We start from the raw sequence: 19291 nt of genomic DNA, 5'->3' as shown, positions 1-19291 counted from the left end.
ACATTGTTGTTGGAGGAGACTTTAACCTCCAGTTTCAGCTCGTCCGAGAACTGGAAGGATTATAGGAGGAAGTGGATGCGGCCTGCGAAATTCCTCCCATTGAAGCCAGCTTCCCTGCTCGGGTAAACAAACATGTCCTGGAGTCAGCGCAGATTCTTTATGGCCCAAATCTGAGGGCCTGTAATGAAAGGCATATTGAAGACGGACCAAGGAAGGGTGCCTGAACGTTCATCCAGGATAGATTATGTCTTGGTGGCATTGAGTGATTGGGCTGAGGTGGAAAAGTTCTTGATTGCGTGGAAAGTGACCACAAACTACTAGTCATAAAACTAAGATGGCAGGTTAAACCTGGAACTGGAATTGTAACTGCGGTGCCAAAAGAGATAGCTGGAAACTACAGAAGGGTCGTCAAATGTGATAACATTCTGACCCAGGAACTAAAACATCTATTACTCAATTCTCCTCTCCATTGAACACCTATGCAATCTTAGCAGGGGGTTAAATGAGGTATTGGCTGAGTTTGACTGTCTGATGCGCGAACTCGGTCCATGGTTCACTAGCCCAGTAACACCTCTTAAACAGAGAAAGGGGCAGAAACCTGGATGGTTTGAGAACTCCTGCAGACAGGCCAAAAATGACCTTATGGCATATCTTGCAAGAAGTTGGAAGGTGAACAAGGAGATTCTGCAAGCTAAATGGGGTGCATATAAAAATGCAGTGAAAACTAGGAAAACAGAATCTCTGAAATCTGAAGGGGACGCCCTGAGAAGCTGCCACTGATGAGGACAGTAAGACCTTCTGGGCTCTCGTAGCAGATCGTAAATAGCTTAACGACAACAGGCTTCAATATATGATAACCGAAGTAGGATGGTTTTCTCACTTCTGTGGTTTATACCACGAGGAGACTTTCCAAGAAGCCTGTGACCTAGAGGGCCCGTTGGAGGCTGCTCAGTTGCCGATTGACTGTACCAGGCCACCCATTATTACCACGGTAGCAGTTAAAAAAGCCTTGGCAAATTGTAAAGGGAGGAAGGCACCTGGTCCCGATAAAATCCTGATTGACATCCTGAAGGACGAGCCCAAAATTTGGGCTCCAATCCTAGCAAGGTCATTCCAAGCAGTTGCTAGCTGTAATGGTATCCTGGAATCCTTGCGACAGGCAGAGATAATACCCATATATAAAAAAGGGAGAAGGCAGAATCCGGGCAAGGCCCATTTCAGTGCTTGATGCCATGCGAAAACTATTCACCAAGGTGGTGCTACAACATCTGCAGGAGTGGGTGACGAGCAATGAGCTGATCTCCCACCTTCAGGCCAGATTTCAACCAGGGCTAAGTGCAGTCGATCATTGCTTCTGTTTGTCTACTATAACCCCGAAATTCATTGTGTTGAAACACATGTGGGTCTATTCTGTTTTTATAGACCTTCGAACAGCCTTTGATAGTGTACCTAGGGCCCAGTTGTGGCAGGTCCTCTTGTGGCTGGGGTGCTGGCTAAATTATTTTCCCTGATCACCAAGCTTTATTCCAACAATACAGCGGTAGTGAGGTGAGGGCCGGGAGGGGAAACTACTGAGCAGTTCCAGGTCAATAAAGGTATACAGCAAGGATGTGTCCTTGCCCCACTTCTGTTTTGCTTCTACATCAATGAAATCATCTTGGACTTGGTGGCAGAATGTTCCAGAGGTGAGCTGGACCCTCTCAGGTTTGGAGCTGATGTCAATCCGGCACTGTGTTTGGCTGATGACGCAGTTCTGCTAGCCACCTCGTCTATGGAGATAAAAAAAACCCTGGAGTGTTACATTGATAGGTGTGCACAGCTGGGTCTGACGCTCAATAGGAACAAGACTAAGGTGCTAGTGTTTAGACTGAGAACCTAGCCTGTGACACTTTGCTTAGAGGTTGACGGCACTGTACTAGAAAAGGTCACCCAGTATGACTACTTAAGAGTGAGGTTTACAGATACAGGCTCATGGGCAGCTCGGACAAATAGGTCACAGTCCATCCTTGAAAGAAATGGTGGCAGCCTCAAAAAATGTTTGTTTCCCATGGAGAGGGACTGGTGTCGCCAGCAATAAATATCTACTCTAGACAGTACCTCTGTACTCTATGGAGCAGAGATTTGGGGTCACACCAAGTGCTTGAATCTAGAAGTAGGAGAGAACAAATTCCTGAAAAAGCTACTCAGACTGCCGTTTAGTTTTCCAAATGCCCAGCTCCACATGGAATGTGGTCTCAACCCTATTATACGTTAGTCGGTATGGAAACCTCTTTTTTATTGGTTTTGATTTTGGGGGTCTCCTGCGCTCACCAAATATAAAGCAGCATATAAAGATCTGATGAACTACCCTGGCAGATGCTCACTCCAATGGTCGGCTCATGTCAGGCAACATCTTAAACTGGCCGGCATGGTAGAACTAAGTCATAACCCAGACAATCTATGCGGTTGCCAAAAAGGAGACCTTAAGCAGTTTGTGAAATGCGAGACCCAAGAATGTCTTATTACCTCATGTCTGACCTGAAAGTAGGGTTGGCGTATCTCTCCTCGAAACCAGCTCTGGGTGGAGAAAGATATCTGGACCTGTTCTCACCTGCCCGTACCCTATTCCTAGGGTTCAGGACCGGTACCCTGTAGGTTGCGTCTTTCACAAGTGGATGGAGGCGTAGTAACTCGGAAACCTGCCCAAAATGTGGTCTGGAAACTGAATCGGTTTGTCATTTTTTGCTTTTCTGCGAGTCCTACCGAGATCCGAGGATGATCTATTTGATACATTTGTTCAAAAAAGCATGTGTGAAAACCACACATGAAGCAATTCATCTATGTAAATCTACGGGCGTGGTGAACAATGTATATTGTGCAGCCTAATGTAGCTATCGCACGTGGTTGCGTAGGATGCAGCCCCAAGCCAATTGATTAATCAATGTTTGTTTTTTAGTTTTTTGCAGGCCCTATAATGATATTGTATAAATTGTTTATTTTATATTGATGCTTTTAATGTACTGATATTTAACTGTTTCTATGTATTTTATGTTATGATGCATTTATATGTGTGTGCTAAAGTCCATTTTTTATGAATACAGCTTACTGACTGTTCTTTCGACTTCCCCTTCTTATGGAGGCCCACAATAGTGGCCACCCGTGGGTCCTCGGGGAGCTCTCCCTTGTCTCTACTTTCCCTAAACGTCTCTAGCATTGGTTCGGCTATATGCTCATTCAGCCTCTTCCAATAATCAAGTGGGAACCCATTTGGCCCTGGGGTCTTTCCAGATTGTAATTGTGTGATTGCTACTTGAACCTCCTCGATGGAGATTTCCTGGTCTAAGGCCTCCCTCTTTGTCTCAGTTAGTGAGATGGGGATACCTGCTCAAGGAATGCTTTGGTCTCCGCCACGTTCAGCCCCATTTGTTACCACTATCTGCTGTCCCTGTTTTGTCTCCCCACCATCAGGTGGTTCCTTATCTCTTATCCATCTTGATCCCTCCTCGCGTCTCTAGCCATGCCAACAACCTCCCAGCCTTGTTGTCCTTCTTGTGTACTCTTGCTTATACTCGCCCAGTGTGCCTGCTTGACTTTGTCCATCGCCACTTGTTTGAATTGAAGGGTAGCCTGTAGATACTCTCTACGTGATGGGACCATCTTCTCTTCCTGTTCCTTGATGACCCCTCTAATTCTGTTAATAACGCGCCTCTGTTATTTTGGTATTTCCCAAGCTACAGCATAGCCTGCCCCCTCGGGACTCTCGTAAGCCTCCTACAGGGTAACTTTGCTCTCCGTGGAGCCCTCATTCAGAGCAGAGAAATCTTCAATCTTGTCCTGTAAACCCCTTCAATATCTCCTTGTTACCTAGATAATATGCATTTAATCTCCAGTCCTCTTGCCTCCTAGGTTCCTTCCCAGTAATAGTGATGGTCAGACGGGCATGATCAGAGATTCCCCTTGCATGTATTCAGTGTCCAGACACCCTACCCGTCCCAGTGCAAGGTATGAAGAAATGATCTTTCTGATGTTTGTTAATCTGCTTGGCATCACATGCTGTGCATATAGTCCGACATCCAGTGGTAACCGCAGAGTATTGCATCTTGTCTTTCGAGAATCGAAATGGGACGTCAACATAGGCGTGCCTGTAACACTATCCCTACGTGTAGTATATCCAAGATCCCTCACATGTCGAGGTCCCTCAGATAGTTTTTTTCCGCCCTGCATACTGGTCGCCTTATGCGGTGCTAGTCAGACATTGCCTATTGTCCCTTCGGCCTTTGGTCGAATAGTTTATATATAAAATACTTAACATCACCCTATCCGTCCCTTATTTCGACTGCTATTCCAGATCTCCGCCGAAAACCTGAATCATCAGAACTTAGACGGACGGTGATCCAGTCGGTGCTGCCGACCACGTGGCCGTGCCTTCCGCCGGCCTACACAGTAGGGAGAGTGGGATCAGGGTGGACATTTCTGTAGAATCTGAGAATGCCTTTCCCTTTCCTTTCTCTTTCCCTTTTGGTCTTCGTCACTCTACCCATCCTCCGCTATGGAGAGGACTTCATTTAGGTTTTGCCCCATTTGCAAAGGCAAATTTCCTTGGAGAGATGAGCGTTGCTTGCCTCTCGATCCCAATGAAGTAGATTGCGTGGCTTGTAAGCTCCTCCGTCCTAAGACATTAAAGGAGCGCAAAGTCAAGAGGTGGGCGGCCTACAGGATGTCGAAGGCTGAGTTATCTCCTGCTGCTGCAGCCACCGAATGTGACTACGGCAATAGTGACGAACAGACCTCCGACCGGGAGTTTGTTGACCTTTCGACAGAGTGCTCCCGCTCCGTATCGTCTGTCCCCAGCCCCACCAGGCACGGCTCAGGCACTGCTATTGGGAATGTACACTGCGGCGACAAAGACTAACATTTACATAGCACTAAGCACACAACCCCAAGTCAGTCTTCGACCAAGTCGAAGAAGACCTCAGCGCCAACGGATACACCAGAATTTCTGACGGCACCCGCCGACAGTCCGGATCGGCAGCCCTCCCCGCAGCCGCATATGCGCCTTGCGACCAGGCCATCAAAGACAAAGGGCGCGATTTCTAATATCCCTGGTTCCGTCGAGTCACATCGCAAGAAGGAGTCCGGTGATGATAGGGTTCCGGCTCTGCCGAGAAGGCATCCGCCGAAGACAAGGCCCCGGCTCTGCCAAAAAAGGGTCCTTCACAATCGCAGGCCGAGGCTACGCGCCTCCCGTCTGCGGAGGACGTTGCCGACAGCATAGCGAGAATCATTTCCGCCGACTCTCATAAACGGCCATCAAGAGATCCACCAAGGCCTACGGAAAAGGCCAAGAATCTGTCTCGAAGGATGGCCTAAGAGGATTACCGGAACACTCCCCTAAGCCGAAACGGAGGCACAGGGACACCCCACCTCGGTCGGTCCCCCAGGAGTTGTTTTCGGACGGCGTGGAAGGGATTTCTTCGACGTTGAGACAAAAATCTCCAAGTTTTCCGGTGTTAGGGAGAATTCTCCAGAATGGGTAATTTCCCATACCTACTGAGTCCCTCAGCAGCTTTGCTGGATTTCTAGGATTTATTTTTTTCACCTGGTAAGTGTGTGAGCCTTTTTTCCCACTCTTGAATGTGTTTTGCTTTGTGTGTTTAACGTTTTTGTGTTCATAGACTGTGGAGCGTCACCTACTCCATAGGCATCATCTTTTTACTGTGTTACACAGCACCTTTAGTGCAGTGACACAGGGTTGTCTTTTTCAGACTTCCCACTTTAAACTCCATATTCTGGGACTGACTACGGTCTTTCAGAACATGTAAAGGTGCCATTGACTTTTAGTCTTTTTAAAACTCACAGGCCCAGTACAACCTGTCTTACATAGAGTACTGGAAAGGGTAAATAGTTATCCCTTTTTGTCTGTCTCTCATGGAACATTGTTTCGTTCCCCTCATTAAGATTTGGCTGGTGGCTGTGGTATCTACCATATTCTTCCTATCGCAGTTTATTTGAATAGCCTTGGTACTGTTTTAGGCTATCTTGGTAGCCTCGAACTTAAACCCGCTGGACCACATTTACTTTAATTTGGTTACAGCTGGGTTTATTCGCCATTTCTTTTTGTAAAGGTCTTTCTTGTGTTTTACTCTGAACGCCAAACCAGGTTTGGTTCCTTTGTTCACTGTCCTTTGGCGGGCACCTGCACCATCTTTCATGGTGGAAGATACCAGTTAATAAAGCTTTCATGGAGGGAGTGAAAAGAATTCGCCCTCCCATTTCTAACCCGGCTCCCGGATGGGTCCTAAACGTGGTGTTAACTAGACTTAGGGGGCCTCCCTTCGGGCCCATGAACCTATAAAGCTGCTTTTTAATAGCGATTACCTCTGTTAGGAGAGTAAGTGACCTAAAAGTGCTATCAGTCCTAGATCCCTTTGTAACAGTTCACAAAGCTAAGGTGGTTCTACGCACTCACCCTAGGTTTGCGCCTAAATTTATTTCTAAGTTCCATGTGAACCAATCAATAGAACTACCAACGTTCTTTCAAAACCCTTCAAGCATGGGAGAAGGAAGCCTGCACACCCTTGATATACGCAGAGTAGCCATGTTCTACATGGAAAGAACTCGAACACTGAGAAAGACTAATCCATTTTTCGTTTCAGTGGCGGCAGGAAGAGGAGATGCGGTCTCCAAATCCACTATCTCTAGGTGGATTGTCAAATGCATCACACTCTGCTACACTCTTGCTAAGAGAGAACTGGCCTTCAAGCCTAGAGCACATTCTACTCGAGGCACTGGGGCTTCCATAGCATTCATTGCAAATGTTCCCCTTGAGTCAATTTGCAAAACGGCAACCTGGAGTTCTGTACACACCTTTACAAAACACTATTGCCTAGACACACACTCTAGGTCTGATTCTCAGGTGGGACAGGCAGTACTAAGACATCTTTTCACTACTGTTCCTTCTCACAACCCACCTCCAACTCTGGATACTACTTGCTAGTCTATGCACAGCTTGTGATTCTAAGCAGATTAACAAACATCAGAAGACATGCATTACTTACCGTAAAAGCATTTCGAAGGGATTGTGTCCTCTGATGTATTCCACATCTATGACATGTAATGTCCACAGCTGTGCACTTCGGAAACTTTTCAGCAGAGGGCGTCTAGCGTCGATGGCATTGGGCTGACGTCCCTCGAGGGTCGACGTCACCGTATCTTATATATAAGACGCACGGCGCCCATTGCCTCAGTTCTGGTTTTTCCGACCGCGAACGTGTATAGCTTCGTGAAACTCGGCGCACCTCGTGTGTATCTTTTATGATGTCTGTTTCTTCGACCCCTCTGACTCCAAGGTCCGGATTCAAGACTTGCTGGTATTGCAAGTCCTAGATGTCGTTGACTGAGCCGCACCATATTTGTTTATGGTGCCTGGGAGAGTCGCACGACGACTGCTTGAAATTCCAGTCTCTAACCGCCAATTCCTTGCGTGAAAGGAAGGGGAAGCTCAAGATAGGTAGTTGGCCTCTAAGTCCCGTAAATCCGGATCGAAGTCTAGGGTTTCCACCGATGACTCGAGGGGCGACTCTCGAGGTTCTCGGTCTCGGAGTGCTTCCCGCGATTCCTCATCCTTGCGGCACTCTAGGAAGTGCCGGCATCGGTTGCCTTCCCCGTCGTCCTCGGAGGATGACGCTGTGCGTAAGGTAGCCTGTCCCATGAAGTCCTCGACTCCGGAGGAGTGGGCGGATTTTCTAGTCGCAAAGCATGGTTCCTGTCGCGCCTTCTCATGAAGCTGGCAGAGAACACACTCGAACCGTGGCCTGTGGAGGTCTCGAACCGTGGACAGCCTCGTGTGGATTCCGGCGTCGAAGCCCTCGGCTGTCTCGACGTCAATGTTCTCAATGCCCTCAGCTCTTTTTGGGCACAATGTGTCTGAGGAGGTGGTTATGCCTAGGGCAGGCTTCCTCTATGTCTGGGACGCCGGTATTGGGCCCCAGGCCTTCTTCTGTCACTTTGGCTAGGTTTTCCAGACCTTTGGCTGACATTTCTGGAGAGGAGGAAAGGTCGGATATTGAATACCCTGCTTCTCAGGAGGAGGCTCCAGGATTGTTGGATGACAGCCCCTTGGAGGAGTTGAGGCAGACCCTACATGATGCCAGTGGCCTGGACACTTCTCCGGAGGTTGAGTTTGGTGGGCCTGAGCCAGGGGCTCATGCAGACTCTTCCTACAGGCGGCTCCTGTCTAGGGTCTCCAATTACCTGGGGTGGTCCAGTCCTCCTGAGGATTTTATTCAGGATGACCTTACTGACCTCTTGGACCAAGGTCCCCCCTCTGACCCGGTATTCCCCTTTCATTTTACGTTGCAAAAAAGGGTGTCTTCGGCTTGGCAGGCCCAGGAATCTTTTAGCAACCCCAGCTATTTGTCTACTCACCCAACTCCTGAGAGTTTGGTTGTTCAGGTGGCTACGGCCACCTCGAGGCAGCAGGCATACCCTACCATCCCTCCGGATAGGGACAAGCGCTTCGACGGATGGGCTCGGAAGGTCATTTCTTCAGGGAGCATGGCACTGAAAGCTGTCAACTCCACATGTGCCTTGGCAAGATTTACACACACTCTATGGAACTGTGCTTCCTTAGCGGCTGAGCATATTCCCGAGGGGGAGGAAAGGATTGGCTTCCTAGCATTCGTGCGTGACGAAATGGATGCTATGTGTGAATCCCTTCAGTCGGGTTTGGACACGGCAGACTGTGTCAACTGGTCCATGACTGCGAGCACCGTCCTACGCAGGTTTGCGTGGTTGCGGAAGTTGGGGTTTGCTCCTGATGTGAAAGCCTGTCTTCTGAACATGCCCCTTGATTGTGTTCATTTATTTGGCAGCAAGGCTGACGAGAGCCTTGAGAGGTTGCAGACTTCCAAAGCTGCAGCAAAGTCTTTGAGCGCTGCAGTACGTCAACCTCCGCCTTTTCGTCCTAGGGGACAGCAATGGAAGGGAGGATCCTTTCGTTCCTACTCCTCTTTTGGTAGATCGAGAGGAGCTGCCAGTTAAAGGGGCCAACGTAAGGGTACCCGTGGTGGACGGGGAACTCGGGGTGCCAAAGCCGCTCGGGCAGTTGCCTCTTTGCCTTCAGGCACTGCCGCAGCCGCTCCAGCTCAGTCATGAGGCCATGTCCCACGGTTCGCCGGCTTGTGGCAGACTTGCGCAGCATCTTGGAGAATGGCATTCTATTACTTCGGATGCGTGGGTTCTGGATATCTTAGCCCACAGCTACTGCCTTCCCTTCCTTCAGCGTCCTTACGACAATCCACCGGGGAAGCTCTCTTTGAAGAGTCCGGATCCGCTCCTTGCGCAGGAAATCCTATCCCTGCTGGAGAAAGGTGCCATAGAACTGGTGCCTGTAGCGGAGAGGAACAAGGGATGGTATTCCCCTTATTTTTGTATCCCAAAGAAAGACGCGAGATTGAGACTCATTATGGACTTGCGTTTGTTGAACAAGCTTCTCAGGAAGGACAAGTTCAAGATGGTCACTCCAGGCCCTTAAACTTCAGGATTGGTTGCTGTTTCTGGACCTCAAGGATGCTACTTTGATATGCCGATTCATCCCAAGCACAGGAAGTACCTGAGGTTTGTGGCTGGCGACTTGCACTTTCAGTTTCGGGTCCTGCCATTCGGATTGACCTCTGCCCGAGGGTCTTCACCAAGCTGATGGTGGTTGTGGCAGCGTACCTCAGGAGAGGGGGGATTCACGTCTACCTCTACCTGGACAATTGGCTGATCAGGGCACGTTCGCCCGAGGAAGCCCTGGATCATCTCTCCATCACCTGCCATTCCCTTCACAAGCTGGGCTTCTCTTTTAATTTAAAGAAGTCGCATTTGACACCTTCCCAGCGGCTCCAATACATCGGAGCAGTGCTTGACACATGCCTTTGGCAGTGGTCCTCTTTCCCAGGTGAGGGCTCATCACATTCTGCAGATGGTGGACCAGTTTCAACGTGCCCAGAGTCTCCCAGCTTTCAAATTCTTAAGGTTGCCCGGCCTCATGGCATCCTGCATTCTTCTGGTGCCAGAGGCCAGACTGCGGATGAGATTCCTGCAGTGGGCTCTCAAGATGCAGTGGTCGCAGTTCTCCGGCAAGATGTTGGATCCCGTTCAGATTCCGCTCTTGTTCGCCTAGGATCTTTTACGGTGGGCTGACAAAGGAAATCTAATGAAGGGGGCACCGTTTTGGCAACTATGGCCAGAGGTGACGATCGTGACGGATGCCTCCCTCACAGGATGGGGCCCTCATGCCAACGAGTTGACAGCCAGCTGCCGTTAGTCTCCGTCGGAGTCCAGACTCCACATCAATCTGTTTGAGCTGAGAGCCATCAGGCTGGCCCTGAAGGCTTTTCTGCTGTCTGTGCAGGGGAAGACTGTCCTGATTATGACGGACAACACAGTGGCCAAGCATTACCTCAAGAAAAAGGGAGGTGGCAGGGTCACTCCCGTTGTGCAGGGAGGCGATGCAGCTCTGGTTCTGGGCCATCCAACAGGAAATCTCGATCTCGGCAGTTCATCTGGCCGGAGATGAAAACACAGCAGTGGACGCGCTGAGCAGGCAGAGCACGGTCTCTCACGAGTCGGAGTTGCCTCAGGAAGTCCTTTTGGAGATCTTCGCCCTTTGGGTAACCCCTCAGGTAGATCTCTTTGCCACCAGTGTCAACCGGAAGTGCAAGAGATTCTGCTTGCAAGAATTTCCCCCGAGAGGAGCCTTAGGGGACGCGTTCGTAGTGGAGTGGTCATTCCCACTGCTCTATGCATTTCCTCCAGCCCCGTCAATCCTCAGATGTTGCGGAGGTTCGGTTCCCGAATGATCCTCATTGCTCCGGATTGGGCCAGGAGAGCGTGGTACCCGGACCTTCTCGATATGTCCATCTGCCCTCCACGCCGTCTTCGCTACCGAGACGATCTGCTCTCGCGTGAGAGGGGTCAGGTTCTCCATCCAGAGGTCAGGTCGCTCAAACCTCATGCTTGATATCTGAAAGGTTCAGATACAAGGATTGGGACCTCCCGGATGACGTGATGGAAGTGTTGCTTTCGGCCATGCAGCCTGCAACAAAATCCCTGTAAAGTTGCCACTGGCGGAAGTTCTGCGACTGGTTCAGGGGACAGAATATGGATCCTTTCCAATGTTCCATTCCTATGGTGTTGTCTTTTCTGATTTCATTTAGCCCACAAGGGCCTTCAAGTGGGTACCACTAAGGGTTACCTGGCAGCGCTGTCCATATTTAAGCTCTCGTCTGAAGACTGTTAAGATTCTTAACACTTTGAGATTCCTTTGATTTCACAGTTTCTGATAGGACTGCCTAATGTGTTTCCACTGTCCCCTTTCTAGGTGCCGCGTTGGGGTTTGAATTTGGTTTTAAAGTTTCTGATGGGAGCTCCATTTGAGCCTTTACACACTTGTCCGCTGAGATTGTTGTCTTTTAAAACTGTGCTTTAGTTGTGGTTACTTCCGCACGCTGAGTGAGTGAATTGCAGCCACTTTCTGCCAAGCCACCCTTTACTGTTTTCCCTAAGGACAGGGTTGTCCTGCGAGTGCGACCTTCTTTTCTTCGAAGGTTGTGTCTGAATTTCATTTGAGCCAGAAGCTGTTTCTTCCGGCATTTTATCTTCCTCCGCATCCTCGTAAGGAAGAGGAGAGGCTCCATAGGTTGTATCCTAGGAGAGCTTTGAGCTTTTATCTTTCACGGATGTCCCGGGTCAGAGTGGACGATCAGCTCTTTGTTGGTTATGCTGGACACTGCTTGGGTCAGGCTGTTTCCAAACAGACCTTGTCCAGATGAATTATCCTAACTATCACGGAGTGCTACCGTTTGGCGGGGAAGGGCCCTCCGGTAGGCTTACTGGGTCACTCCACTAGGGGTGTGGCTGCCTCCACTGCTCTACAAATGGGTGTTCCTATTCAGAATATTTGTGAAGCAGCCACATGGGCTTATGTCCATACTTTTGTTTAACACTATTCCCTGGATTCCGTCCATGGGCAGGATTTGGCCTTTGGTAAGGCGGTCCTCTATTCGGCCTTTTGATTGGGTACTGTAAATTCACATTCTAAATTCTTTCCCTCCTCCATAGTCTGGTACTGCTTTGGGAGTCTGTCATAGATGTGGAATACGTCGGAGGACACAATCCCTTCGAAGAACAAGTTACTTACCAAACTGGTAACTTTCTTTCGATGGGATGTTCTTCTGACGTATTCCACATCGCCCTCCCAGCCTGCCCCTCTGGAGAATTTCCTCTGTGATTGCAGCTTTGTTTCCGCAAGGCTGTAGGCAGTTATACTGGCAGGAGACTGGTGCCACACGTTCTGGGGGGAAAAAACTAAACTGAGGCAGCGGGCCCCGTGCGTCTTATATATAACATCCGGTGTGGGAGGCCCTCGAGGGACATCGGCCCGACGCCATCGCGCAAGACGCCCTCTGCTGAAAAGTTTCTTAAGTACACAGCTGTGGACATTACATGTCATAGATGTGGAATATGTCGGAGGAACATCCCATCGAAAGAACGTTACTAGTTTGGTAAGTAACTTGTTCTTCTGATGATTGCATCTGCTTAGATTCACATGCGCCCACCCTTCCTACCTGCTCGGATGGAAGGAACATAGACGTCTTACTACTTTCTCTCTTTTTTGTACTCACGATAGTCATAAGGCTCCCTTGCGGCAGAAAAAATACAATGAGACGGACCTCAACGCGTGAGGGATCTTGAGTACACTACACGTCACGTAGGGATAGTGTTACAGGCACGCCCATGTCGACGTCCCCTTTCAATTCTTGAAAGACAAGATGCAATACTCTGCGGTTAGCACTGGATGTCGGACTATATGCACAGCATGTGATGCCAAGCAGATTAACAAACATCAGAAAGACCATTTCTTCATACCTTGCACTGGGACGGGTAGGGTGTCTGGACACTGAATACATGCAAGGGGAATCTCTGATCATGCCCGTATGACCATCACTATTACTGGGAAGCCGACAGGCTTCGTCCTGCATTACACAGTCGTTTGTACACTCTGCCCGTGCATCCGAAAGCGCTGACTATTCAGGTCCTCTCCAGCTGACGGTCTTCTGGACTGCAGCCGGTTCTTGGAACCACACAGCAGTGCCGTTCCTGTTGGCACTCTCCCATTTGTGGGGTCGGATTTGCCTTTCACCATCCCATGGCCTCAGCGCGCTATCTATATTTCTATGTTGCCTGAATCCATTGAAGCTGCGCCTCTCTTGGTACCCCTTCCCACGGGAGGTCCCCGGCACCCCCGTGCAAATTGGATCTGTTCTTCAACAGATTCCCAGAACTCACCAGCCCTGATGAAGGCGGAATATTAAAACTGGTCCTCAGCCTTTAAGGGACCGACCTCCGCCGAAACGCAAGAACGTGAGGGGAGTGTTGGGATCATCTCACCCACCCACACATCTTTTCAAATCCATTGGAATAGATTCCCCCACTGCGTTGGCAAAACCTTGGAAACAGACGATATACTTGAACAATAGTATCAGGATTTTTCTGTTTTGATTTTACCCTTCCAGACCTTTATACTGGGAACATTAAGGACACACTCCTTGACTAGAGCAGCACAACGAAAGGTTGTTTGTCTTGGAATTCTCCCCGAGACCTTGGCAGGACAGACAGACGTACCCAGGTCCTACCACTTTGCTGCCAACATTAACCGCATTTCCGGTTATACTTTTTCAGCCTATCACTATTTTACTTCTTTTCTTTTCTGCATATCTGTCGCTCTTTGGACACCACCGCTTTGACTTAAATGCATCTTTTTCTGTGATGAAATAACAGACTAAGTTTAGATGTGTGTCACTCCGCACCAATTTGTTTTATATGTTTGGAGACTCATATGTTTTTATTGTTGTTTTTTCACTGTTCTTTCCTTGTTGATTCATCACTTGTTGAATGCTTTACATACATTAAAAAACGCTTGTTATGTGAAAATTGCCTCCCTTTTGTATCTTACATATTGTGTCAAGAGGATTTATTTTCTCAAAATAATTGACTGTAGCATTCACTGCTTAAACATTGAGCTACCTAGGGGAGCCCCGGGAATCAAATGACCCCCGTTTCAGCTCTTAACCTTTGGCACAGCGACACTTCCCTTTTCCATGATTTACAGCATGTGAATCTAAGCAGATACAAACACCAGAAATGCTTTTACGATAAGTAATGCATGTCATACGGGAGAATGTCACGTGTGCCCCAGAGGAGAAAGAAAAACCTGTTTCCGTTGCATGTATGTCCCACCAAACGTTCCCTAAGCTAGTCGCCTCCGTGAACGTTGCCATGAAGGTACTGGTCGTATGCCGTGGAGCTCTGACCCCCTGTGCTGACCTGTCCTTCTCTTTGCACATAACGTCATTGAAATCCACACCCACTATTGTGATCTCTGCCCCATATTGTGTCAAGACGCCCTGACTCTCGGCCACGAAGTCTCTTTTTGGTGGAGAGGGTGCGTATACACCCAAGACTGTCTCACCTTATTGCAAAGCTCCCACGACAATCATTGCAACCCGTCCCCCCGGATCTCTCTTGACTATTTTCACCTCAAAGGGAATTGTACGTTTGATCATGATGTCCACCACCCTGGAACCCCTATAGTCCCCTGCATGTTAAACTTTTTGATATTGTCCCTGGCCTAGAAACCTGCAAGAGGCGCCCACCAAATGGGTTTCTTGCAGTAGGGCTATATCTATTTTGTCTGCTCAGATATTTCCGAACTAGTCACCATTTGATCTGGTCATTCGGGCGCCATTTACATTCCAAGTGAGACATTTAAGCTCTTTTGTTTTCACCCCCGCCCCCTATTGGCCACAAGAGATGCGGTTTGCACATCCTACAGTGCCCTTTGGCTCGCCAGTAAACACAACTTCCACAGCCCCAGAAGGTCATGCCCAAACAAGCACTCCGCCAAGCAAACAAACATTTGCATAACAAACCCCCCTATCTCCCCCAACTCTCCTTTAATCCCCCCCAACCTAACTTCAAGCATCTATCGACCCATATCAAACAAAACCCCGCCATCTGTGTTCAGAAGGTGTGTACCAGGCTCAAAATAGCAGGGTCTCTTCTCTGGTCGCCATGCTCTGACTCAGCGTGGCACAAGTCGTGGGGAAGATTGTGGCATACTTGATCCCCTTCCTCCAGAGCTGCCTTCTCACTGCGTCAAAGAACTGCCTGGCTTTCTGGATGACTTGGGTAAAGTCGGGCAAAACTGCAACCCTTGCTCCATCCACCTCCATTACCCTTTTCTTGCGGGCCAGTTCCAGGATAAGGTCCTGATCTGTATATTTTAGGAGCCTTGCTATTACTTGCCTGGGGGCTTTCTGGCGTCGGAGCCCTGTCCAGGACTCTGAGCCCTTTCTATGGAAATAAAGGTTTGACAGTCTGTGCAGGCTAGCCCACCCATTGACCCACCCTTCCAAATACAGCTCCATGGATGAGCCGTCACTGTTCACCGGGAGACCGTTGATCCGTATGTTTATCTTTGTGCCCTCCGTTCCGCATCATCCATCCGGTTCTCCAGTTGCCTTGTTTTCTGAGTCAGGGCCTGAACTTCCTTCTGCAGAGGGGTTCTGATGTCCTCTAGGTCTGAAATTATCTTCTCTGCCCCCCCCCTATTCTTCCTGACCTCATCTGTATATCATGCCTTAATAGACCCACGTCCCCACCAACTGTGTCTCTTTCGCTCAATGATCGATGTTGCCTCCCTGATAGCAGCCAGTATATCTTGTATCCTTAGGCCCCCCTTCTGGTGCATTCACCATCTCCTCTGGGGCTTTATTCGGGTTTGCCGTTCTATGGTGGCAGGAGCCACTGATTGCAAAAGCATTAATTCTGGGCCGTGTACCCATTTTCTTTCCTCCTGCTTCTCCTAGTCTTTCTTCATATCTTGTGTGGAAAATGGGCCTGTGTCCCCTCTGCACCCCCCATTCTACCCAACACCCCACCCCCTTCTGTACCAACTATTCTCCTTTTAGGGATTCCTCCAGCTGGGTCTGGGCAGACCCACTAGTGTGAGTTGCCAGTGAAGGGGGGGGACTTGAGGGGGTGGCCTCTGATCCACTCTCACTTTCGGGGGGCACCAAGGCCTCGGCTTTACTTGGCCAATGTTCCACAAGGAAGACTTCAAATACCCCTAGTCATCTCCACTGACACCTACTTCACGGAATGTACAATGTCGTTGAAACAGTGTGTGATGTTCCAGTCGATGCCTCAAGTAACAGTGTTGTGTATGCCTTCGCCTCGGGGCTACCAGCACACGGCTTCATCCCTCTCTACTGCGAGCCGACCATGTCATGCCGTTGCCCTGTCACCTCCGGTGCTTTAGGCCCTCCCCGGGACGGTTAGTGGCAGGCCCTTGCTCTTCCACCCTGCGGCGCGATGGCCGCCTCCCTGGTCTTCTTGTTGCTCCACTGGTAGTTTAGTGCTCAGCTGCTTCAGGGAGAGCTGCAGGTGGAACCGGGACAGAAATTCTGGCTTTTTTCTACTCCCCCCTGCGTCCCACTGTGCGATACTCCGCTGCTCTCCCAACCGTCTGTCACACCAGGTCAATGGTGGCCATTTAGGGTTGTCCTCTAGGGTGGGCTCCTGCTATATGTACACAATTTCTCGTCTGGTTTGGACTCCACCACAGGCAAGCCCACTCTCAATGGCTTTGGCGAATACTCCACTGACCTCTCCCAGTTTCAGGGAAGCCAGAGGCACATCGAGACAGCCGATATCGCACACAATTCAGCTTTATTGGAGCGACCCGGGCATGCAGACGACTTGCGCCATTGCCACACCAGCGTCCCCCTCTGAATTAATATTAATAACTATTAGATTCATGATGCAAGTAAGACCAGTGAAACAACATAGCATCATACCACATTTATCCACAGCACTCAAAAGCAGATTTAACACATCAATTCCATTGACAACGGTCATCAGCATGTTTTCTCTTACTTTAGAATGTATCTGTTATCAGCCACAGATCCGAAAGCCGGGTGTTCAGATAAGGGGATTTGGCTTTTATAACTTGTTACATTGTGATTTTCACTTACTCTCCAAGTTCACTTGTTTTCGTGGCACATTTCTTTGAAAATGCCAATAAAGAACTTTGGAGGAAGAATTTCAATTCATTTACAAATTGCAATGATTAACCCAGGCCAGCAATAATGCTGTATAATTATTGGTAAAGCTGAAGACCATATTGTGGCTGCGGGATGGCGGTCTGGATGATTTTGATGTCTCTTATCTAGCATCAAGTTCAGAATATATTGTCAATTTGGGAATCTCTATTTACTAAAGGTAAGTTACTTTTTTCTTTTGTCTTAATCCTCCCACCATGAATAATAAAATGATACATTGTCTGGCTGGTTGTGTAAGGTAAGCAGACTTAGCTGTGGTGTTCTGTTTTTAGACGCGCAAGTCTTGTCACAAATGCAAGATATTTCTAGGTCTGAGTGACGATATGGCAACAAGGTATGTAGTACATTAAATGTATGCATGTTGTGTTATTTTTGTATTCTTGATCCTTTTCACAGTACGAAGAAAAATACTGAGCATTCTGGACTCGATTAATTTCAGTCAGGAGATCCCCGAAGCCATGCCACTGGAGTTCTTTGACCGCTCTCAAATAGAACAGGTTATTGGCAACTGTGAGCACAAGAATCGCCGTGGCCAGACGGTCTGTAATGTCAAGGTGAGACCAAATTTTGTGAGATCTGTGTGATTAACGCAATTTCAAATGAGGAAGGAAACCTATGCGTGTCTCTTACTCGCTGCACCAATTCATCCACTGCTAGCTTCAGTCTTGTGTTAAGTTTTCTTCCTGTGATACTGTGCCAGAGTCCTGTTTATATTATTTTTTATTGATATAGCTGATTACTCAACTTTTCAATTTATTCAAAATTGTTAAAATACACAATAAAATTGCGGAAAAATAAAATAAAATCCTGATTAGATTTTTTATCTTTCAAAATCATTACATTACATAATAACTTAATTCACTGCTTTTGCCACCACTTTTCGACAGAGAACAGACGATCTCGACCACCAATTAAGCATATCTATTTTGTTATACTTGCCACATATTTATCAGTATTATGAAAACTTATTGAACTGAGTTCTATTAAATTAAGTTATTCTAAAATGATATCTAGGTTCTGTAAACAGTTAATTCTTGCAATTCAGATATTCTAGTCGGTCTATCTAAATCTAGATCTAAAGCGTCAAGCGGCTATGTATATACTCATGTTTTGTGTGGTCAATATCTTTGACCATCTATGTTCAGCTAGTACATAGGACATTTCAACCATATGTTTTGCAAAATGTAAATTTCTCAATTCACACAAAGCTCTACATTCTGTTACAAGATGTTCAAGCGTCTCTTTGACAGATGAAATATTACAGTATCGACAATAGTTATCCTCTTGGCGAAGCTGTTTCCGTTGTGCTAGAATGTCCCGCGTGGGCCATAAATTGAGGCGTAGAATTGCCGAGCGTATATTTGGGTTAGGTGCCTTGCATAAGTATGTCTCTGTTGCACCAGTTTTTTTGTCCAGAAACGCTTGCGAATTAAAATGTTTGAAAGTAAGACAGGTTGCACGTGTAGATATCCAATCTTGCATAAAGATTCTCTTTTTCGCTTGATCAGGGTTGTTAATCAAAGACTCTAATGCTACTTCAGCTGTCGCCATTATTACCATGACATGATTTGTCTATTCTTGTATAAAACGATGCGGAGAGTGAAACATGTAGTCTGCTATAATCGTCAGTAGGGTGTTATTTTTGGCATATGTTGAACATTTACAGAAAAGAGCACATAATTGCCAGTGATACTTGGCATGTAATGACATGAGACCCAACTCATATCTTAACCAAGGCCCTGGGGTGCATGGTGGAACCCTCAGTATTTGTCGCCAATACTTTGCCTCTAATTTGTCAAAAAAGGAATTTTCAATGAAAGTACCTATTTCGAGACCATATAATAAAGTGGTGACTTTCTGTCGCCAATATTGAATTGCTGGAGAGATGGAAAATTTACCAAATTTATACGATATCAGCCTGGTTTGTGATATGGCTGGGGTCACTTTGTTTACAACAATTAGCTTCTGTTTATTAGCAGTGGGAACATCAGCAAAAGCTAAGCCCAGATATGTGTAATTATGTACAATTTCGAAATTGACATTTTTGATTTTCCAGATCATTCTATTTCGGCTGGAAATTTTGGGAGCATACTGAACTATTTGTGACTTATTCAAATTTATTGTAAGCTCGTTATCAAAAT

At 47.7% G+C, this 19291-nt stretch overlaps 1 protein-coding gene across 1 annotated transcript in view; it reads left to right on the top strand.

Moving 5' to 3' along the window:
* Positions 1–19291, top strand: part of NUP205 (nucleoporin 205) — a 1887652-nt gene that overhangs the window by 1063643 nt on the left and 804718 nt on the right. Inside the window, exon 26 of the mRNA XM_069628771.1 lies at positions 17547–17704. Within this exon, the coding sequence (XP_069484872.1) occupies positions 17547–17704 (158 nt within the window). The remainder of the gene's footprint in view (positions 1–17546; positions 17705–19291) is intronic.

The sequence above is a fragment of the Ambystoma mexicanum genome, chromosome 12 (genome assembly GCF_040938575.1).
Source record: "Ambystoma mexicanum isolate Mex_15411 chromosome 12, UKY_AmexF1_1, whole genome shotgun sequence".
Lineage (NCBI taxonomy): Eukaryota > Metazoa > Chordata > Amphibia > Caudata > Ambystomatidae > Ambystoma > Ambystoma mexicanum.
Note: the sequence above shows the minus strand (reverse complement) of the source record. Positions and strands in the feature narration are given on the sequence as shown.